The sequence below is a fragment of the Bombina bombina genome, chromosome 4, assembly GCF_027579735.1.
Source record: "Bombina bombina isolate aBomBom1 chromosome 4, aBomBom1.pri, whole genome shotgun sequence".
Taxonomy (NCBI): domain Eukaryota; kingdom Metazoa; phylum Chordata; class Amphibia; order Anura; family Bombinatoridae; genus Bombina; species Bombina bombina.
The window spans coordinates 332,436,175-332,459,909 of record NC_069502.1 but is presented as its reverse complement, the minus strand read 5'-3'; the positions used below and the strand labels follow the sequence as shown (position 1 = coordinate 332,459,909).

General features: G+C 42.0%; 1 protein-coding gene across 1 annotated transcript in view; it reads left to right on the top strand.

The window, feature by feature from the left end:
• Positions 1–23,735, top strand: part of C4H3orf33 (chromosome 4 C3orf33 homolog) — a 267,701-nt gene that overhangs the window by 11,278 nt on the left and 232,688 nt on the right. The window contains 1 exon segment of the mRNA XM_053710073.1: positions 408–467. Coding sequence (XP_053566048.1) covers positions 408–467 — 60 coding nt within the window.

Below are 23,735 nucleotides of genomic sequence, written 5' to 3'. Positions count from 1 at the left end.
CAGCATGTGTAATTTATAAGTGTCCAGGAAAACATGGTGGCAACCCTAGTGGCAACACCCAGTATAAAGTTGCAGAGCTTTACCAACTGACTTCTGTAATGAGTTAAAATAAGAACAGCTTTGAAGATAGCTGCAGGTACACAAGTAAGGTGACTAGTAATCATGCTGATATAATTGTACCTAGTTACCACCCGTCCCTTAAAATACAGAACACTTATAAGTTGCACATGCTGCAGGGAAGAATATGAATAGTGCTGTCCAGAAACACAATACATGTTCCTCCCTGCACACCCTGCAGCATGTTTAACTCATAAGTGTCCAGGAAAACATGGCTGAGGTGGCAACCCTAGTAGTTTAATGTACATTTAAGGTAACGTTGACTAAACTTTTTTTTCCCATTTTTACAGAATATCAGCACTGGGTTGGCTGTAGCTGGAGTATTTATGTTTGCAAGAAGTATAAAACTGGTAAGCCAAGTTGTTTAAATAAATTGACTTGATTATATGAACATAACTTGCAATTGTGTGATCTTCATTAAATATTAAAGGGACATGAAACCCAAATTGTTTCTTTCATGATTTAGAAAGAACATGCAATTTTAAACAACTTTACATTATTCATTTTCTCACAGTCGAATTTCTGTGCTTGAGAATCCTTGGCAGAGGCAGTTAAAGCAGAACTGTTCTATATTTTCAGGAATACTTTTCTATGCGTGAAAAAAACATTTGTGTCCATATGAAGCAGTTATTATATATAACTGCACAAATCAACGAGTACTCATAGCAAAAGTATATTATTTTTGTTTATTCTGTCACCTACATAGAACTGCAGACTATGATGGTATATTACAAATAACTGTCTTAATGGAAAAGGCAATGGTCCTTCATTGTATAAAATTCAAGGGCAATTGCCACCTTCAGGAAAAGTAAATTAGGAAGGATACTGGGAAAGTCCTAAGACTATGCGTCCATGAAAATGTAGTTTCAAAAATAAAATTTCTAGGACATCTTAAATGATCTTATGATACCTGGGGAAAAAATCAAGGTAACCATCTAGTGTACATAGTGCAGGTACACACCGGTGTTTGATTTTAACAAAGTATTAGAAACTTTAAAGAGATAGAAAGGTCCAAATTGAAATGTGCATTGTTTGATTTAAATTGTTCATTTAACCCCTTAATGACCACAGCACTTTTCCATTTTCTGTCCGTTTGGGACCAAGGCTATTTTTACATTTCTGCGGTGTTTGTGTTTAGCTGTCATTTTCCCCTTACTCATTTAATGTACCCACACATATTATATACCGTTTTTGTCGCCATTAAATGGACTTTCAAAATATACCATTATTTTCATCATATCTTATAATTTACTATAAAAAAATAATAAAATATGAGGAAAAAATGAAAAAAAACCACACTTTTTCTAACTTTGACCCCCAAAATCTTTTATACATCTACAACCACCAAAAAAAACATATGCTAAATAGTTTCTAAATTTTGTCCTGAGTTTAGAAATACCCAATGTTAACATGTTTTGCAAGTTATAGGGCCATAAATACAAGTAGCACTTTGCTATTTCCAAACCACTTTTTTTCAAAATTAGCGCTAGTTACATTAGAACACTGATATCTTTCAGGAATCCCTGAATATCCATTGACATGTATATAGTTTTTTTTTAGAAAACATCCCAAAGTATTGATCTAGGCCCATTTTGGTATATTTCATGCCACCATTTCACCGCCAAATGCGATCAAATAAAAAAAATTGTTCACTTTTTCACAATTTTTTTCACAAACTTTAGGTTTCTCACTGAAATTATTTACAAAAAACTTATGCAATTATAGCATACATGGTTGTAAATGCTTCTCTGGGATCCCCTTTGTTCATAAATAGCAGACATATATGGCTTTGGTTTTGCTTTTTACTAATTAGAAGGCTGCTAAATGCGACTGCGCACGTGTATTATGCCCAGCAGTGAAGGGGTTAATTATGGAGCATGTAGGGAACTTCTAGGGTTAATTTTAGCTTCAGTGTAGTATAGTAGACAACCCCAAGTATTGATCTAGGCCCATTTTGGTATATTTCATGCCACCATTTCACCGCCAAATGCGATCAAATTAAAAAAAACGCTAAATTTTTCACAATTTTAGGTTTCTCACTGAAATTATTTACAAACAGCTTGTGCAATTATGGCACAAATAGTTGTAAATGCTTCTCTGGGATCCCCTTTGTTCAGAAATAGCAGACATATATGACTTTGGCGTTGCTTTTTGGTAATTAGAAGGCCGCTAAGTGCTGCTGCGCATCACACGTGTATTATGGCTAGCAGTGAAGGGGTTAATTAGGTAGTTTGTAGGGAGCTTGCAGGGTTAATTTTAGCTTTAGTGTAGAGATCAGCCTCCCACCTGACACATCAGACCCCCTGATCCCTCCCAAACAGCTCCCTTCCCTCCCCCACCCCACTATTGTCCCCACCATCTTAAGTACTGGCAGAAAGTCTGCCAGTACTAAAATAAAAGTTTTTTTTAAAATAAAATAAAATACATCTTTAGCATATTTACATATGCTACTTTGTAGGATCTCCCCTTAGCCCCCAACCTCCCTGATCCCCCCCAAAACAGCTCTCTAACCCCCCCCTCTGCCTTATTGGGGGCCATCTTGGGTACTGGCAGCTGTCTGCCAGTACCCAGTTTACAATATTTTTTCTCTTTTTTATTTTATTTTTTATGTTTTTCTGTAGTGTAGCTTCCCCAAAGGGATATGAAACCCCAAAATTTTATTTCTTTTACAAGATATGAGGAGTCCACGGATTTCATCCTTACTTATGGGCTATCGCCTCCTGGTCAGCAGGAGGAGGCAAAGAGCACCACAACAGAGCTGTATCTATAGCTCCTCCCTTCCCTCCCACCCCAGTCATTCTCTTTGCCTGTGTTAGTGATAGGAAGAGGTAAAGTGAGGTGTTAGTTTAGATTCTTCAATCAAGTGTTTATTATTTTTTAAAGTGGTGCCGCTGAGTACTACTTTGTGCTGGGGTGTAGCCTAGACCAAATCACTCACGTCAGTTAAAAGAGAAGCATTTGGTGGCTTCAAAGTAATGGGAACTGGTGGGACATAATTCTCACTGCGCGTCCCATATTGTGATGCTGCCCTTTCTGTGATGGCCTATGCTGCAATTTACTCAAGCTTCTTTTTCAGGACTACAGGAGGGACCCAATGGACCTCTGAACCCTGTTGAAGCTGTCCTGCTGTCGGACGGCATATGAGGTAAGTGCAGCCTTTATTTCTCTGCAGGGAAAGTTCCTCTGGGACTTAGTTACCTCTTGGAGGTTGTTTTCTGCACTTATTCACGTATTGGGGACAGGGGCTCTGTCAGTGAAGGGCTGTTTCCCCCTGACAGCATTAACAAAGCCTTATTCTTGGTAGCATAGATGAGGGTTGTGTGAAATTCCCCCCCGGCGCTTTCTGTAAAAATGTAATGGCGACCGGGAGAGGGTTATTTTGAACATGGTGTACAGTCGGTATAAGTTTCCCCCCCGGCGTTTTCAGTGAAAATGTAATGGCCACCGGGAGAGGGTTATTATGGGCATAGTGAACTGTCTGTTTGTTTTTTTCCCCCCTGGCGCTTTCTGTTAAAATATTATGGCGACCGGGAGAGGGTTACTAGTAACATAGTAAGCTGTCAGTATGATTCCCCCCCCCCCCCCCGGCGCTTTCTGTAAAACTGTAATGGCGACCGGGAGAGGGTTGTTATGGCATTGTAAGGTGTCTGTAGGTTTCCCCCCTTCCCCCGGCGCTTTATGTAACTAGGTAATGGTGACCGGGAGAGGGTTGTTTTCGACCACGAAGGGTGGGGGTTGATCGTCTAAGTACACTGTGTATATGTGTTTGACCGCTTAGACTGTTCTTAGGAACGAAATCTTTTCGATACATATAACTCCTGGTGCCTTTACATATAAACAATGGCGACTGGGAGATAGATAACGAAACGTCCACGAGGGGTGGAGTTCTAAAGGGCGTGAAAGTAACAGGCGCCGAGGTCTCTTCTTCCTCCTTATAACCATTTGGATATTATGTAGTAAGGAGCGGAGGTTTCGTACTTTATTACTGTGTTCGAGAGGCATTTTTCTCCTTGCAGGGCTAGGCATTAGCAAGGAAGGGAGCACTCTAGTTACTACTATGTGCGCGCTGTACTGAGTTAATTTCCGGTTATCGGAAGCTATGGTGCTGCTGTTAGCGCATTTGTTTGCGTTCCAGCTTCCACGGGGAACATTATGCAGCTTGTACTCTTTTTAGCTGCTGTATTTTCTCAGGTCGCTTGTTAAATTACATCTTTGCAGTACACTTTTGTAAAGGTTTTTCTGCTTCATTTGGTGTGACCTGGAATGTTTTAATACACGAGAATTAAAGTGTTCCTTTAACATTTAAAGACACAGTACCGTTTTCTTGGTGTCCGTTATTACAGCCTTTTCAGCTCTTGGTGATTTGGAGGGATATTTGCTTGCACTAAAATAGTTTTCCTTTTATGTTTTAAAGACATAGTAAGATGTATTTCAACTGTTTATTTGTCCTTTTTCTCTTTGGATGGAGAAAATGCAGGACAGTAACATGTTATTATGTGTAGATTTTATTGCACAACCCATGCCACAATGTTTTACAGGTGTTGCCCAATTTAATTTATGAACCACAGGCAGGGCTCTGCGGTTCCTTGCAAAACAATGTCTTGTTGTAGCAATATCTATGTCGTTACTGGTTTGTCTCTACACAACAGAGATAAGATGTTCCTTTTTAAAGTTTTAAAAAAAAAAGGATTGTGGCTGTTTTTGTTTGTTTTCAATCATCCTTGGTATGGGATAAACTTTCACAAGGATGAGTTTCTTTCAGAATTAAAGAGACAGTACCGTCCTGTTCTGAGTGCATTCCATTACATGAATTTCAGCTGTTTTGTTTGTTATTTTTATCCTTCATAACTGAACAAACGCACTAAAGCATAGAGTTAATTTTCCGAATTCAAGGGAAATCATTTCCTATGTTGAAATTTATTTAAGGGATAGCAATGCCAGACAGCTAGCTCAGCATGCTAAGGCACTGTGGCTGAACTCTGTAATAACCCAAGGGTTGCAGGTTTGATCCTCGGCAAGCACCACTCAGCCTTTCATCCTTCCAAGGTTGATAAAATGAGCAGCGCCTTGAGTCCCTCATGGGTGATTAGCAATGCTTTACAAGTACCACTAATTTCTTCTATATATTCCAGCCAAGTCCGCCTGGAGACCCAACCAGGCTTGGAACAATAGTAAACAACCCAAGAAGCCTGCTGCTTCTCCCAAGATCTCCCGGGACCGGATTTAGTAGGGGGCAGATTTTTCTCTTTGTCCAGGCTTGGATAAGAGACGTTCAGGATCCCTGGACACTAGAAATCGTGTTGCAAGGGTATCAATTGGAGTTTAAATATTCCTTCCCAAGGGGAAGGTTTCTTTCACGATTGTCTGCAGACCAGATAAAGAGGGAGACATTCTTACGTCGTGTAAAAGACCTCTCGTCTATGGGAGTAATTTGTTCCGTTCCAAAACAGGAACAGGGGCAGGGGTTTTATTCAAATCTTTTTGTGGTTCCCAAAAAAGAAGGAACGTTCAGACCCATTTTAGACCTCAAGAGTCTAAACAAATTTCTCAGAGTTCCATCCTTCAAGATGGAGACTATTCAAACAATTTTTCCATTGATCCAGGAGGATCAATATATGACTACCGTGGACTTAAAGGATGCATATCTTCATATTCCTATCCACAGAGATCATCTCAAGTTCCTGAGGTTTGCCTTTCTGGACAAACATTTTCAGTTTGTGGCACTTCCTTTCGGGCTAGCCACGGCACCCAGGATCTTTACGAAGGTTCTAGGGTCTCTGCTGGCGGTTCTCAGGCCGCGGGGCATTGCAGTGGCGCCTTATCTAGACGATATTCTGATCCAGGCGGCATCATATCAGCTGACAAAGTCTCATAACGACATGGTTCTATCCTTTCTAAGGACTCACGGGTGGAAGGTGAATCTAGAAAAGAGTTTGCTAACTCCACATACAAGGGTTCCTTTCCTGGGAACTTTAATAGACTCTATGTCTATGAAGATCTTCTTGACAGAAGTCAGGAAGTTAAAGATTCTGAATACATGCCGATCCCTTCTGTCCAATCCTTGGCCATCAGTGGCTCAGTGCATGGAGGTAATTGGATTGATGGTGGCAGCAATGGACATCATTCCTTTTGCTCATTTTCATCTCAGGCCTCTACAGCTGAGCATGCTCAGTCAGTGGACTGGAGATTATGCAAATTTGTCTCCTCAGATAGATCTGGATCAGGAGTCAAGAGACTCTTTTCGTTGGTGGTTGTCGCAGGATCATCTGTCCCAAGGGACGTGGTTCCGCAGACCCTCATGGGTAATAGTGACAACGGACGCCAGTCTACTAGGATGGGTAGCAGTCTGGAATTCCCTGAAGGCTCAGGGTGTGTGGACTCGGTCGGAGTCTCTACTTCCAATAAATATTCTGGAGCTGAGGGCAATATTCAATGCACTTCAGGCTTGGCCTCAGTTGGCTGCGGCCAAATTCATCCGATTTCAGTCGGACAACATCATGACTGTGGCTTATATCAATCATCAGGGAGGAACAAGGAGTTCCTTAGCGATGACAGAAGTATCCAAAATAATTTGGTGGGCGGAGGCTCCATGATTCTCAGATGAGGCAGACCGGAGTTGGATCTTATGGCATCTTGTCAGAATGCCAAGCTCCCGAGATATGGATTCAAGCCCAGGGACCCTCAGGCCGAACTGATAGATGCCTTGGCAGTGCCTTGGTCATTCACCATAGCTTAGGTGTTTCCACCGTTTGCTCTCCTTCCCCGGGTGATTGCTCGGATCAAACAGGAGAGGGCTTCAGTGATTCTCTTCGCTCCTGCGTGGCCTCGAAGGACTTGGTATGCCGATCTGGTGGGCATGTCATCTCTGCCACCGTGGAAGCTTCCATTGAGGCAGGACCTTCTCATTCAGGGACCCTTCCATCATACGAATCTTAATTCTCTGCAGCTGACTGCTTGGAGATTGAACGCTTGATTTTATCCAAGCGAGGGTTCTCTGATTCGGTCATCGATACCTTGATTCAGGCACGTAAGCCTGTTAATAGAAAGATTTACCATAAGATGTGGCGTAAATATCTTTATTGGTGTGAATCCAATGGTTACTCATGGAGTAAGATTAGGATTCCTAGGATTTTGTCCTTTCTCCAAGAAGGATTGGAGAAGGGGTTATCAGCAAGTTCCTTAAAGGGACAGATTTCTGCTTTATCTATTTTGTTACACAAACGTCTGGCAGTTATTCCGGGTGTTCAATCCTTTTGTCAGGCTCTGACAAGAATCAGGCCTGTGTTTAGACCTATTGCTCCTCCTTGGAGTTTGAATTTAGTTCTTAAAGTTCTTCAAGGGGTTCCGTTTGAACCTATGCATTCCATAGATATTAAGTTGTTATCTTGGAAAGTTTTATTTTTAGTTGCTATTTCTTTTGCTCGCAGAGTTTCTGAGCTTTCGGCTCTACAATGTGATTCTCCTTACCTTATTTTTCATTCCGATAAGGTAGTGTTACGTACCAATAACAAAAGAAAAGAAAAAAAACGATGGCACTACTGGTGATGGGCCTAAATAAACTGATAGGTCTCCCCCTTAGGAATGTGTTGGGGAAGAAAGGATCACCCTTTAGGTTAGGACAAAGGTGCTGTACATTAATAGGAAAGCATAGAAGAACTTCAATTGCCGTAGCAATTGCACACAATGTACTAAGTAGCACTCTACATCACATACTAAATGTGCCACTGGCATATACCCTAGGAGGGTCCATAAGGAATGGGAATTAAAATATAACTTTTATTATTAAAAATTAAAAACAAGATGGTTGACAATTAAAAACACAGAGGTGGAGAAGTGAGTGGTTGATTCCCAGGATGGGATTTTCGACTGGGACAGAAAAAAGTTTCCCAAATGGGAAATAAATAAACAGGTGTGTTTACTGGAGGTGTTAAAATAATTACATATGTTACGTACCAAACCTGGTTTTCTTCCTAAGGTTGTTTCCAACAAAAATATTAATCAGGAAATTATTGTTTCTCCAACATTGGTCTGTCCGGTCCACGGCGTCATCCATAACTTGTGGGAATATTCTCCTCCCCAACAGGAAATGGCAAAGAGCACAGCAAAAGCTGTCCATATAGTCCCTCCCAGGCTCCGCCCCCCCAGTCATTCTCTTTGCCGCTCTGAACGAGTAGCATCTCCACGGAGATGGTGAAGAGTATGTGGTGTTTAGTTGTAGTTTTTATTCTACTATCAAGAGTTTGTTATTTTAAAATAGTGCTGGTATGTAGTATTTACTCTGAAACAGAAAAAGATGAAGAGTTCTGTTTGTGAGAGGAGTATGATTTTAGCAGCAGTAACTAAAATCGATTGCTGTTCCCACACAGGACTGTTGAGATGAGATAACTTCAGTTGGGGGGAGCAGTTGGCAGACTTTTCTGCTTAAGGTATGACTAGCCATATTTCTAACAAGACTGTGTAATGCTGGAAGGCTGTAATTTTTCCCCTCATGGGGATCGGTAAGCCATTTTCTTAGTCTCAAACAGAATAAAGGGCTTAATATGGGCTATAAAACTGGTAGACACTTTTATGGGCTAGATCGATTGCTTTATTTAGGCATTTTATACAGTTTGATGTTGAAATCCACACTTTATAACTTTGGGGAACGTTTTTTTACGTCAGGCACTGGTTTAGACACCTTCCCAGTCAGGAAGGGCCTTCTCTGTAGTAGGCAGAGCCTCATTTTTGCGCCATTACTGCGCAGTTACTTTTGAGAGCAGTACATGCAGCTGCATGTGTGTGGGTCTGGAATTAGTTGAAAAGGTTCCTAGAAGGCTTCATTTGGTATCGTATACTCCCCTGGGTTTGGTGAAGTCGCAGCAAAGGGGTGCAATGCTTTGAATGCTTTAAGACACTGTGGTGAAAATTTGGTTAAAATTGAACAATTCCTTCATAGTTTTTCACATATTCAGTAATAAAGTGTGCCCTGTTTAAAATTTAAAGAGACAGTAACGGTTTTGTTTTAAAACGGTTTTTGTACTTTATTGACAAGTTTAAGCCTGTTTAACATGTCTGTGCCTTCAGATAGACTATGTTCTGTGTGTATGGAAGCCAATGTGTCTCCCCCTTCAAATATGTGTGATAATTGTGCCATAGCGTCCAAACAAAGTAAGGACAGTACTGCCACAGATAGTAAAGTTGCCCAAGATGATTCATCAGATGAAGGGAGTAGACATAGTTCTACATCATCTCCTTCTGTGTCTACACCAGTTTTGCACACGCAGGAGACCCCTAGTACTTCTAGCGCGCCAATGCTTGTTACTATGCAACAATTGACGGCAGTAATGGATAACTCCATAGCAAATATTTTATCCAAAATGCCTGCATTTCAGAGAAAGCGCGATTGCTCTGTTTTAAACACTGTAGAGCAGGAGGGCGCTGATGATAATTGCTCTGTCATACCCTCACACCATTCTGAAGTGGCTATGAGGGAGGTTTTGTCAGATGGGGAAATTTCTGATTCAGGAAGAATTTCTCAGCAGGCAGAACCTGATGTTGTGACATTTAAATTTAAATTAGAGCATATCCGCGCACTGCTTAAGGAGGTGCTATCTACCCTGGATGATTGTGACAACCTGGTCATCCCAGAAAAATTGTGCAAGATGGACAAGTTCCTAGAGGTCCCGGTGCACCCCGACGCTTTTCCAATACCCAAGCGGGTGGCGGACATAGTGAATAAGGAGTGGGAGAAGCCTGGCATACCTTTTGTCCCTCCTCCTATATTTAAGAAATTATTTCCTATGGTCGACCCCAGAAAGGATTTATGGCAAACAGTCCCTAAGGTCGAGGGGGCAGTTTCTACACTAGCCAAACGCACGACCATTCCTATTGAGGACAATTGTGCTTTCAAAGATCCTATGGATAAAAAATTGGAGGGTTTGCTTAAAAAGATTTTTGTACAGCAAGGTTACCTCCTTCAACCTATTTCGTGTATTATTCCTGTCACTACAGCAGCGTGGTTCTGGTTCGAAGAACTAGAAAAATCGCTCAGTAGAGAGACTCCGTATGAGGAGATTATGGACAGAATTCACGCACTTAAGTTAGCTAATTCCTTTATTTTAGATGCCGCTTTGCAGTTAGCTAGATTAGCGGCGAAAAATTCAGGGTTTGCAATTGTGGCGCGCAGAGCGCTCTGGCTAAAGTCTTGGTCAGCGGATGTATCTTCCAAGACAAAATTGCTTAATATCCCTTTCAAAGGTAAGACCCTCTTTGGGCCAGAATTGAAAGAGATTATTTCAGATATCACTGGGGGTAAGGGCCATGCCCTCCCACAAGATAGGCCTTTCAAGGCTAAGAATAAGTCCAATTTTCGTTCCTTTCGCAATTTCAGGAACGGACCGGCCTCCAACTCTGCAGCCTCTAGACAAGAGGGTAATGCTTCCCAGACCAAACCAGTTTGGAAACCGATGCAAGGCTGGAACAAGGGTAAACAGGCCAAGAAACCTGCTGCTGCTACCAAAACAGCATGAAGGGGTAGCCCCCGATCCGGGACCGGATCTAGTAGGGGGAAGACTCTCTCTCTTTGCTCAGGCCTGGGCAAGAGATGTTCAGGATCCCTGGGCACTAGAAATAGTCTCTCAGGGTTATCTTCTAGAATTCAAGGAACTACCCCCAAGGGGAAGGTTCCACATCTCTCGTTTATCTTCAAACCAAATAAAGAGACAGGCATTCTTACATTGTGTAGAGGACCTGTTAAAAATGGGAGTGATACACCCAGTTCCAACTGTGGAACAAGAACTGGGGTTTTACTCAAATCTGTTTGTAGTTCCCAAAAAAGAGGGAACCTTCAGACCAATTCTGGATTTAAAGATTCTAAACAAATTTCTCAGAGTGCCATCGTTCAAAATGGAAACTATTCAAACGATTTTACCTACAATCCAGGAGGGTCAATTTATGACTACCGTGGTTTTAAAGGATGCGTATCTACATATACCTATCCACAAAGATCATCACCAGTTCCTAAGGTTCGCCTTTCTGGACAAACATTACCAGTTTGTGGCTCTCCCATTCGGGCTAGCCACTGCTCCAAGGATTTTCATAAAGGTACTCGGGTCCCTTCTAGCGGTTCCAAGACCAAGGGGCATTGCAGTGGCAACTTACTTGGACGACATTCTAATACAAGCGTTGTCTCTTTCAAAGGCAAAGGCTCACACAGACATCGTTCTGGCCTTTCTCAGATCTCACGGGTGGAAGGTGAACATAGAAAAAAATTCCCTGTCTCCGTCAACAAGAGTTCCTTTCTTGGGGACAATAATAGATTCTTTAGAAATGAAGATTTTCCTGACAGATGTCAGAAAGTCAAAGCTTCTAAACGCTTGTCAAGTTCTTCACTCTGTTCTACGGCCTTCCATAGCTCAGTGCATGGAAGTAGTAGGGTTGATGGTTGCAGCAATGGACATAGTTCCTTTTTACAACTGTGCATGCTCAAACAGTGGAATGGGGACTATACAGACTTGTCTCCAGTGATTCAAGTAGATCAGAAGACCAGAGACTCACTCCGTTGGTGGCTGACCCAGGATCACCTGTCCCAGGGAATGAGCTTCCGCAGACCAGAGTGGGTCATCGTCACGACCGACGCCAGTCTATTAGGCTGGGGCGCGGTCTGGGATTCCCTGAAAGCTCAGGGTCTATGGTCCCGGGAAGAGTCTCTTCTCCCGATAAACATTCTGGAACTGAGAGCTATATTCAATACTCTCAGGGCTTGGCCTCAACTAGCAAAGGCCAGGTTCATAAGATTCCAATCAGACAACATGACGACTGTTGCTTACATCAATCATCAGGGGGGAACAAGGAGTTGCCTGGCGATGAGAGAGGTAACCAAAATCATCAAATGGGCGGAGGATCACTCCTGCCACCTATCTGCGATCCACATCCCAGGAGTGGAAAACTGGGAGGGGAATTATCTGAGTCGTCAGACCTTCCATCCGGGGGAGTGGGAACTCCACCCGGAGGTATTTGCCCAATTGACCCAATTATGGGGCATTCCAGACATGGATCTGATGGTGTCTCGTCAGAACTTCAAGGTTCCTTGCTACGGGTCCAGATCCAGGGATCCCAAGGCGACTCGATGCATTAGTGGCGCCTTGGACCTTCAACCTAGCTTATGCGTTTCCACCGTTCCCTCTCATTCCCAGGCTGATAGCCAGGATCAAACAGGAGAAGGCCTCTGTGATTTTGATAGCTCCTGCGTGGCCACGCAGGACTTGGTATGCAGACTTGGTGAATATGTCATCGGCTCAACCATGGAAGCTACCTTTGAGACAGGATCTTCTAGTACAAGGTCCATTCGAACATCCAAATCTAGTTTCTCTCCAGCTGACGGCTTGGAAATTGAACGCTTGATGTTATCTTAACGTGGGTTTTCGGATTCTGTGATAGATACTCTGGTACAAGCCAGAAAACCTGTGACTAGAAAGATTTACCATAAAATATGGAAAACATATATCTGTTGGTGTGAATCCAAGGGATTCTCATGGAGTAAGATTAAAATTCGAAGATGAAAACTTGGTCCTGGGAATGACAAAAAAAAAGAAGAGGCGCTCTGGTGCAGATAAACCCAACAATAAGGGAGATTTCCAAAAAAAGAAATACTAATACTCACAAAGGTATTTGCACTTCCAGTGCAATAATCCACAAGCCGAAACTTCTGAGCCGTTCGGCTGACTCTTTCTCTCCCGATATGCTCCCGGCAACATTCAGGCCCCTAAGAGAAATAAAGCATAGAACACCTTTGGTGCAGATAACCCTGACCAATATGGAACTGCTAACAGTGGGTAGGTGTATATACTCACAAACGTGTGTGCACAATCAGTGCAATATCGAGCGGACCGAAACTTTATAAAGCCGTTCGGCTGACTTCCAACAAAGGTGGCTGTTACTCTCGAACGTCCGGTGGAAAAGAATAGTTCAAAGCAAGGTAGAACAATATAAAAACTTTTATTAAAATACTTAAAACTTCGCTACGCGTTTCTCGGCTGCACGCAATTGAATAGGCGCACCTCTCTTTTTTTCCTAAACACACTTTGTTAGTGTTGTTCCTTCTACATTTTTTCTAAGATTAAAATTCCTAGGATCCTTTCCTTTCTCCAAGAAGGTTTGGATAAGGGATTGTCAGCGAGTTCTCTAAAAGGACAGATTTCTGCTTTATCTGTCTTGTTACACAAACGACTGGCAGCTGTGCCAGATGTTCAAGCTTTTGTTCAGGCTTTGGTCAGGATCAAACCTGTTTACAGACCTTTGACTCCTCCCTGGAGTCTAAATTTAGTTCTTTCAGTTCTTCAAGGGGTTCCGTTTGAACCCTTACACTCCATAGATATCAAGCTGTTATCTTGGAAAGTTCTGTCTTTGGTTGCTATTTCTTCTGCGAGAAGAGTTTCTGAATTATCTGCTCTGCAGTGTAATCCGCCCTATCTGGTGTTTCATTCAGATAAGGTTGTTTTGCGTACTAAACCTGGTTTCCTTCCAAAAGTTGTTTCCAACAAGAATATTAACCAGGAAATAGTTGTGCCTTCTTTGTGCCCGAATCCAGTTTCAAAGAAGGAACGTTTGTTACATAATTTAGATGTAGTCCGTGCTTTAAAGTTCTATTTAGAAGCAACAAAGGATTTCAGACAAATGTCTTCTCTGTTTGTCGTTTATTCTGGCAAGAGGAGAGGTCAAAAAGCTACTGCTATCTCTCTTTCCTTTTGGCTGAAAAGCATCATCCGATTGGCTTACGAGACTGCCGGACGGCTCACAGCTCACTCTACTAGGGCTTTGGCTTCCTCATGGGCCTTCAAGAACGAGGCTTCTGTTGATCAGATATGTAAGGCAGCGACTTGGTCTTCTCTGCACACTTTTGCCAAATTCTACAAATTTGATACTTTTGCTTCTTCGGAGGCTATTTTTGGGAGAAAGGTTTTGCAAGCCGTGGTGCCTTCTGTTTAGGTAACCTGATTGGCTCCCTCCCTTCATCCGTGTCCTAAAGCTTTGGTATTGGTTCCCACAAGTTATGGATGACGCCGTGGACCGGACACACCAATGTTGGAGAAAACAGAATTTATGCTTACCTGATAAATTACTTTCTCCAACGATGTGTCCGTTCCACGGCCCGCCCTGGTTTTTTAATCAGGTTTGATAAATTTCTTTCTTTAACTACAGTCACCACGGCACCCTATAGTTTCTCCTTTTTTTCTCCTGTCCGTCGGTCGAATGACTGGGGGGGGCGGAGCCTGGGAGGGACTATATGGACAGCTTTTGCTGTGCTCTTTGCCATTTCCTGTTGGGGAGGAGAATATTCCCACAAGTTATGGATGACGCCGTGGACCGGACACACCGTTGGAGAAAGTAATTTATCAGGTAAGCATAAATTCTTTTTCCTTCATTGTGTCCCAATCCTTCTTCTAAGAAGGAGCGTCTGTTACATAACTTGGTCGTGGTCCGTGCCCTGAAGTTTTATTTGCAGGTGACTAAAGAATTTCGTCAATCATCTTCATTATTTGTTGTTTTTTCCAGAAAACGTAGGGGTCAGAAAGCTACGGCTACTTCCCTTTCTTTTTGGCTGAAGAGTATCATCCGTTTTGCATATGAGACTGCTGGACAGCAGCCTCCTGAAAGAATTACGGCTCATTCTACTAGGGCTGTGGCTTCCTCATGGGCATTTGAAAGTGATGCTTCTGTTGAACAGATTTGCAAGGCTGCAACTTGGTCGTCTCTTCACACTTTTTCCAAATTTTCCAAATTTGATTCTTTTGCCTCGTCCGAGGCTGTTTTTGGGAGAAAGGTTCTTCAAGCAGTGGTGCCTTCCGTTTAGGTTCCTGTCTTGTCCCTCCCTTTCATCTGTGTCCTATAGCTTTGGTATTGTATCCCATAAGTAAGGATGAAATCCGTGGACTCGTCATATCTTGTAAAAAAAAAGGAAATTTATGCTTACCTGATAAATTTATTTCTTTTACGATATGACAAGTCCACGGCCCACCCTGTCATTTTCTAAGACAGGTCTTTATTTTTGTTAAACTTCAGTCACCTATCGTAAAAGAAATAAATTTATCAGGTAAGCATAAATTTCCTTTTTCTGATTCAGACAGAGCATACCATTTAAAAATGTTTCCAATTTATTTCTGTTATCAAATTTGTTTTGTTCCCATTGTATTCTTTGTTGAAGAGATACCTAGGTAGGTGTCTGGAGCACTACATGACAGGAAATAGTACTGCAATCTAGTGCTCTTGCAAATGTATAAGATTCTTGCAAAACTGCTGCCATACAAAGCTCCAGACACGTGCACGCTTCTGATCTTACATCACTGCTTTTCAACAAAAGATACCAAGAGAATGAAGAAAATTGGATAATAGATGTAAATTGGAAGGTTGTTTAAAATCATATTCTCTATCTCACTGGTTTTCATACCTGTCCTCAGGCCTCCCTAACAGGTCAGATTTTGAGGATATCTACCTGCTCTCATCCAAGGTAATCCTGAAAATCTGGCCTGTTTGTGAGTCCTGAGGACAGGTTTGAAAACTAGTGCTCTATCTGAATCATGAAAGGAAAACATTGGGTTGAATGTCCCTTTAAGACCACTAACAGTGATGTTTAACTGTGCATATTTATTTTGTATTGCAGGTAATAAGCTGTGCTAATAATAAACATAATCCCTCCCATAAAATTAGTATTTATATAGCAGGTCTAACAGATCATCAACTTTATTTTGCAAACACAGCTTCTGTTATTTGAAATAACAGATGTTACCAAAATGAGAACTTATGATGCAGGAGGTACTGCAACCTAGTTAAAACAGTCACATTGTAAATTAGCTCTATTTTAATATATTCATGTGACAAATCAATCTGCCACATTAACTAGGTCACTATTAAAGGGACATGAAATTTAAAATTAAACTTTTGTAATTCAGATAGAGCATGCAATTAAAAAAAACTTCTAGGGGGGGCAAGAAGAGAAGAGATTGTTATTTCTTGCCCTTCTCCCTTTTTTTTTCTTTTTTCTTTTTTTCCCTTAAATTAGAAATATGTTGTTGTTTTATAACTGTATCAGATTACTCACTATTTTTAATTTTTTTATATATATATATATTTTTTTATTTCACATCAATATGTACAATACAATACATCAGGAACTTCTCGATAAACAAAATATTTGAGCATTGTTTTCAAGTATTAACCCCTTAATGACCACAGCACTTTTCCATTTTCTGTCCATTTGGGACCAAGGCTATTTTTACATTTTTGCAGTGTTTGTGTTTAGCTGTAATTTTCCTCTTACTCTTTTACTGTACCCACACATATTATATACCGTTTTTCTCGCCATTAAATGGACTTTCTAAAGATACCATTATTTTCATCATATCTTATCATTTACTATAAAAAAAAAAAAAATATGAGGAAAAAATGGAAAAAAACACACTTTTTCTAACTTTGTCCCCCAAAATCTGTTACACATCTACAACCACCAAAAAACACCCATGCTAAATAATTTCTAAATTTTGTCCAGAGTTTAGAAATACCCAATGTTTACACGTTCTTTGCTTTTTTTTGCAAGTTATAGGGCAATAAATATAAGTAGCACTTTGCTATTTCCAAACCACTTTTTTTCAAAATGAGCGCTAGTTACATTGGAACCCTGATATCTGTCAGGAATACCTGAATATCCCTTAACATGTATATATTTTTTTTTAGAAGACATCCCAAAGTATTGATCTAGGCCCATTTTGGTATATTTCATGCCACCATTTCACCACCAAATGCGATCAAATAAAAAAAATTGTTCACTTTTCTCCAACATAGGTGTGTCCGGTCCACGGCGTCATCCTTACTTGTGGGATATTCTCTTCCCCAACAGGAAATGGCAAAGTGCCCAGCAAAGCTGGTCACATGATCCCTCCTAGGCTCCGCCTTCCCCAGTCATTCTCTTTGCCGTTGTACAGGCAACATCTCCACGGAGATGGCTTAGAGTTTTTTGGTGTTTTAATGTAGTTTTTATTCTTCAATCAAGAGTTTGTTATTTTAAAATAGTGCTGGTATGTACTATTTACTCTGAAACAGAAAAAAGATGAAGATTTCTGTTTGTAAGAGGAAAATGATTTTAGCAACCGTTACTAAAATCGATGGCTGTTTCCACACAGGACTGTTGAGAGGAATTAACTTCAGTTGGGGGAAACAGTGAGCAGACTTTTGCTGCTTGAGGTATGACACATTTCTAACAAGACTTGGTAATGCTGGAAGCTGTCATTTTCCCTATGGGATCCGGTAAGCCATTTTTATTAAATAAGAATAAAGGGCTTCACAAGGGCTTTAAAGACTTGTAGACATTTTTCTGGGCTAAAACGATTGATTTATAAGCATTTTTAATAGTTCATAGCTTTGAGGAGTTATTTTATTCTTGGGAATTATGTAAAATAACCGGCAGGCACTGTATTGGACACCTTTTTCACTGGGGGCCTTCTCTAATCATAGGCAGAGCCTCATTTTCGCGCCTCTATTGCGCAGTTGTTTTTGGGAAGCAAGGCATGCAGATGCATGTGTGAGGAGCTCAGACACATAGAAAAAGCTTACTGAAGGCGTCATTTGGTATCGTATTCCCCTTTGGGCTTGGTTGGGTCTCAGCAAAGCAGATACCAGGGACTGTATAGGGGTTAAATATAAAAACGGCTCCGGTTCCGTTATTTTAAGGGTTAAAGCTTTCAAATTTGGTGTGCAATACTTTTAAGGCTTTAAGACACTGTGGTGAAATTTTGGTGAATTTTGAACAATTCCTTCATACTTTTTCACATTTTCAGTAATAAAGTGTGTTCAGTTTAAAATTTAAAGTGACAGTAACGGTTTTATTTTAAAACGTTTTTTGTACTTTGTTATCAAGTTTATGCCTGTTTAACATGTCTGAACTATCAGATAGACTATGTTCTGTATGTGAGGAAGCCAAGGTTCCTTCTCATTTAAATAGATGTGATGTATGTGACACAAAATTTAGAGAAAATGATGCCCAAGATGATTCCTCAAGTGAGGGGAGTAAGCATGGTACTGCATCATCCCCTCCTTCGTCTACGCCAGTCTTGCCCACACAGGAGGCCCCTAGTACATCTAGTGCGCCAATACTCCTTACTATGCAACAATTAACGGCTGTAATGGATAATTCTATCAAAAACATTTTAGCCAAAATGCCCACTTATCAGCGAAAGCGCGACTGCTCTGTTTTAGAAAATACTGTAGAGCATGAGGACGCTGATGATAATGGTTCTGAAATGCCCCTACACCAGTCTGAGGGGGCCAGGGAGGTTTTGTCTGAGGGAGAAATTTCAGATTCAGGGAAAATTTCTCAACAAGCTGAACCTGATGTGATTACATTCAAATTTAAATTGGAACATCTCCGCGCTCTGCTTAAGGAGGTGTTATCTACTCTGGATGATTGTGAGAATTTGGTCATTCCAGAGAAATTATGTAAGATGGACAAGTTCCTAGAGGTCCCGGGGCCCCCCGAAGCTTTTCCTATACCCAAGCGGGTGGCGGACATTGTAAACAAAGAATGGGAAAGGCCCGGCATACCTTTTGTCCCTCCCCCTATATTTAAGAAATTGTTTCCTATGGTCGACCCCAGAAAGGACTTATGGCAGACAGTCCCCAAGGTCGAGGGGGCGGTTTCTACTCTAAACAAACGCACTACTATCCCTATAGAAGATAGTTGTGCTTTCAAAGATCCTATGGATAAAAAATTAGAGGGTTTGCTTAAAAAGATGTTTGTTCAGCAAGGTTACCTTCTACAACCAATTTCATGCATTGTTCCTGTCACTACAGCAGCGTGTTTCTGGTTCGATGAACTAGAAAAGTCGCTCAATAAAGATTCTTCTTATGAGGAGATTATGGACAGAATTCATGCTCTCAAATTGGCTAACTCTTTTACTTTAGACGCCACTTTGCAATTGGCTAGATTAGCGGCGAAAAATTCAGGGCTTGCTATTGTGGCGCGCAGAGCGCTTTGGCTAAAATCTTGGTCAGCGGATGCGTCTTCCAAGAACAAATTGCTTAACATACCTTTCAAGGGGAAAACGCTGTTTGGCCCTGACTTGAAAGAGATTATTTCTGATATCACTGGGGGTAAGGGCCACGCCCTTCCTCAGGATAGGTCTTTCAAGGCTAAAAATAAACCAAATTTTCGTCCCTTTCGCAGAAACGGACCAGCCCCAAGTGCTACATCCTCTAAGCAAGAGGGTAATACTTCTCAAACCAAGCCAGCCTGGAGGCCAATGCAAGGCTGGAACAAAGGTAAGCAGGCCAAGAAACCTGCCACTGCTACCAAGACAGCATGAGATGTTGGCCCCCGATCCGGGACCGGATCTGGTGGGGGGCAGACTTTCTCTCTTCGCTCAGGCTTGGGCAAGAGATGTTCTGGATCCTTGGGCGCTAGAAATAGTCTCCCAAGGTTATCTTCTGGAATTCAAGGAGCTTCCCCCAAGGGGGAGGTTCCACAGGTCTCAATTGTCTTCAGACCACATAAAAAGACAGGCATTCTTACATTGTGTAGAAGACCTGTTAAAAATGGGAGTGATTCATCCTGTTCCATTAGGAGAACAAGGGATGGGATTCTACTCCAATCTGTTCATAGTTCCCAAAAAAGAGGGAACATTCAGACCAATCTTAGATCTCAAGATCCTAAACAAGTTTCTCAAGGTTCCATCGTTCAAAATGGAAACCATTCGGACAATTCTTCCTTCCATCCAGGAAGGTCAATTCATGACCACGGTGGATTTAAAGGATGCGTATCTACATATTCCTATCCACAAGGAACATCATCGGTTCCTAAGGTTCGCCTTTCTGGACAAGCATTACCAGTTTGTGGCACTTCCATTCGGATTAGCCACTGCTCCAAGAATTTTCACAAAGGTACTAGGGTCCCTTCTAGCGGTGCTACGACCAAGGGGCATTGCAGTAGTACCTTACTTGGACGACATTCTGATTCAGGCGTCGTCCCTACCACAAGCAAAGGCTCATACGGACATTGTCCTGGCCTTTCTCAGATCTCACGGGTGGAAAGTGAACGTAGAAAAAAGTTCTCTATCTCCGTCAACAAGAGTTCCCTTCTTGGGAACAATAATAGACTCCTTAGAAATGAGGATTTTTCTGACAGAGGCCAGAAAATCAAAACTTCTAAGCTCTTGTCAAGTACTTCATTCTGTTCTTCTTCCTTCCATAGCGCAGTGCATGGAAGTAATAGGTTTGATGGTCGCGGCAATGGACATAGTTCCTTTTGCGCGAATTCATCTGAGACCATTACAACTGTGCATGCTCAGTCAGTGGAATGGGGATTATACAGACTTGTTTCCGACGATAAAAGTAGATCAGAGGACCAGAGATTCACTCCGTTGGTGGCTGACCCTGGACAACCTGTCACAGGGGATGAGCTTCCGCAGACCAGAGTGGGTCATTGTCACGACCGACGCCAGTCTGGTAGGCTGGGGCGCGGTCTGGGAACCCCTGAAAGCTCAGGGTCTTTGGTCTCGGGAAGAATCTCTTCTCCCGATAAACATTCTGGAACTGAGAGCGATATTCAATGCTCTCAAGGCTTGGCCTCAGCTAGCAAAGGCCAAATTCATACGGTTTCAATCAGACAACATGACGACTGTTGCGTATATCAACCATCAGGGGGGAACAAGGAGTTCCCTGGCGATGGAAGAAGTGACCAAAATCATTCAATGGGCGGAGACTCACTCCTGCCACTTGTCTGCAATCCACATCCCAGGAGTGGAAAATTGGGAAGCGGATTTTCTGAGTCGTCAGACATTTCATCCGGGGGAGTGGGAACTCCATCCGGAAATCTTTGCCCAAATAACTCAATTGTGGGGCATTCCAGACATGGATCTGATGGCCTCTCGTCAGAACTTCAAGGTTCCTTGCTACGGGTCCAGATCCAGGGATCCCAAGGCGACTCTAGTAGATGCACTAGTAGCACCTTGGACCTTCAACCTAGCTTATGTATTCCCACCGTTTCCTCTCATCCCCAGGCTGGTAGCCAGGATCAATCAGGAGAGGGCATCGGTGATCTTGATAGCTCCTGCGTGGCCACGCAGGACTTGGTATGCAGACCTGGTGAATATGTCATCGGCTCCACCATGGAAGCTACCTTTGAGACGGGACCTTCTTGTTCAAGGTCCGTTCGAACATCCGAATCTGGTTTCACTCCAGCTGACTGCTTGGAGATTGAACGCTTGATTTTATCAAAGCGAGGGTTCTCAGATTCTGTCATTGATACTCTTGTTCAGGCCAGAAAGCCTGTAACTAGAAAAATCTACCATAAAATATGGAAAAAATATATCTGTTAGTGTGAATCTAAAGGATTCCCATGGAACAAGATAAAAATTCCTAAGATTCTATCCTTTCTTCAAGAAGGTTTGGAGAAAGGATTATCTGCAAGTTCTTTGAAGGGACAGATTTCTGTTTTATCTGTTTTACTTCACAAAAAGCTGGCGGCTGTGCCAGATGTTCAAGCTTTTGTTCAGGCTCTGGTTAGAATCAAGCCTGTTTACAAACCTTTGACTCCTCCTTGGAGTCTCAATTTAGTTCTTTCAGTTCTTCAGGGGGTTCCGTTTGAACCCCTACATTCCGTTGATATCAAGTTATTATCTTGGAAAGTTTTGTTTTTGGTTGCAATTTCTTCTGCTAGAAGAGTTTCAGAGTTATCTGCTCTGCAGTGTTCTCCTCCTTATATGGTGTTCCATGCAGATAAGGTGGTTTTGCGTACTAAACCTGGTTTTCTTCCGAAAGTTGTTTCTAACAAAAACATTAACCAGGAGATAGTCGTGCCTTCTTTGTGTCCGAATCCAGTTTCAAAGAAGGAACGTTTGTTGCACAATTTGGATGTAGTTCGTGCTCTAAAATTCTATTTAGAGGCTACAAAGGATTTCAGACAAACATCTTCCTTGTTTGTTGTTTATTCTGGTAAAAGGAGAGGTCAAAAAGCAACTTCTACCTCTCTCTCTTTTTGGCTTAAAAGCATCATCAGATTGGCTTATGAGACTGCCGGACGGCAGCCTCCTGAAAGAATCACAGCTCATTCCACTAGGGCCGTGGCTTCCACATGGGCCTTTAAGAACGAGGCTTCTGTTGATCAGATATGTAAGGCAGCGACTTGGTCTTCACTGCACACTTTTACCAAATTTTACAAATTTGATACTTTTGCTTCTTCTGAGGCTATTTTTGGGAGAAAGGTTTTGCAAGCCGTGGTGCCTTCCATCTAGGTGACCTGATTTGCTCCCTCCCATCATCCGTGTCCTAAAGCTTTGGTATTGGGTCCCACAAGTAAGGATGACGCCGTGGACCGGACACACCTATGTTGGAGAAAACAGAATTTATGTTTACCTGATAAATTACTTTCTCCAACGGTGTGTCCGGTCCACGGCCCGCCCTGGTTTTTTAATCAGGTCTGATGATTTATTTTCTTTAACTACAGTCACCACGGTATCATATGATTTCTCCTATGCAAATATTCCTCCTTTACGTCGGTCGAATGACTGGGGAAGGCGGAGCCTAGGAGGGATCATGTGACCAGCTTTGCTGGGCTCTTTGCCATTTCCTGTTGGGGAAGAGAATATCCCACAAGTAAGGATGACGCCGTGGACCGGACACACCGTTGGAGAAAGTAATTTATCAGGTAAACATAAATTCTGTTTTTCACAAATTTTTTCACAAACTTTAGGATTCTCACTGAAATTATTTACAAACAGCTTGTGCAATTATGGCATAAATGGTTGTAAATTTTTCTCTGGAATCCCCTTTGTTCAGAAATAGCAGACATATATGGCTTTGACGTTGCTTTTTGGTAATTAGAAGGCCGCTAAATGCCACTGCGCACCATGCGTGTATTATGCACAGCAGGGAAGGGGTTAATAAGGGAGCATGTAGGGAGCTTTTTGGGGTAATTTTAGCTTTAGTGTAGTGTAGTAGACAACCCAAAGTATTGATCTACGCCCATTTTGGTATATTTCATGCCACCATTTCACCGCCAAATGCGATCAAATAAAGAAAAACGTTAAATTTTTCAAAATTTTAGATTTCTCACTGAAATCATTTACAAACATTTTGTGCAATTATGGCACAAATGGTTGTAAATGCTTCTCTGGGGTCTCCTTTGTTCAAAAATAGCAGACATATATGGATTTGGTGTTGCTTTTTGGTAATTAGAATGCCGCTAAATGCCACTGCGCACAACATGTGAATTATGCCCAGCAATGAAGGGGTTAATTAGGTAGCTTGTATGGAGTTTGCAGGGTTAATTTTAGCTTTAGTGTAGAGATCAGCTTCCCACCTGACACATCAGACCCCCTGATCCCTCCCAAAGAGCTCTCTTTCCTCCCCCACCCCAAAAATTGTCCCCGCCATCTTAAGTACTGGCAGAAAGTCTGCCAGTACTAAAATAAAAGGTATCCTTTTTTTATATATAGCATATTTACATATGCTGCTGTGTAAGATTCCCCCCTTAGCCCCCAACCTCCCTGATCCCCCCCAATACAGCTCTCTAACCCTCCCCCTCTGCCTTATTGGGGGCCATCTTGGGTACTGGCAGCTGTCTGCCAGTACCCAGTTTGCATGTAAAAATGTCT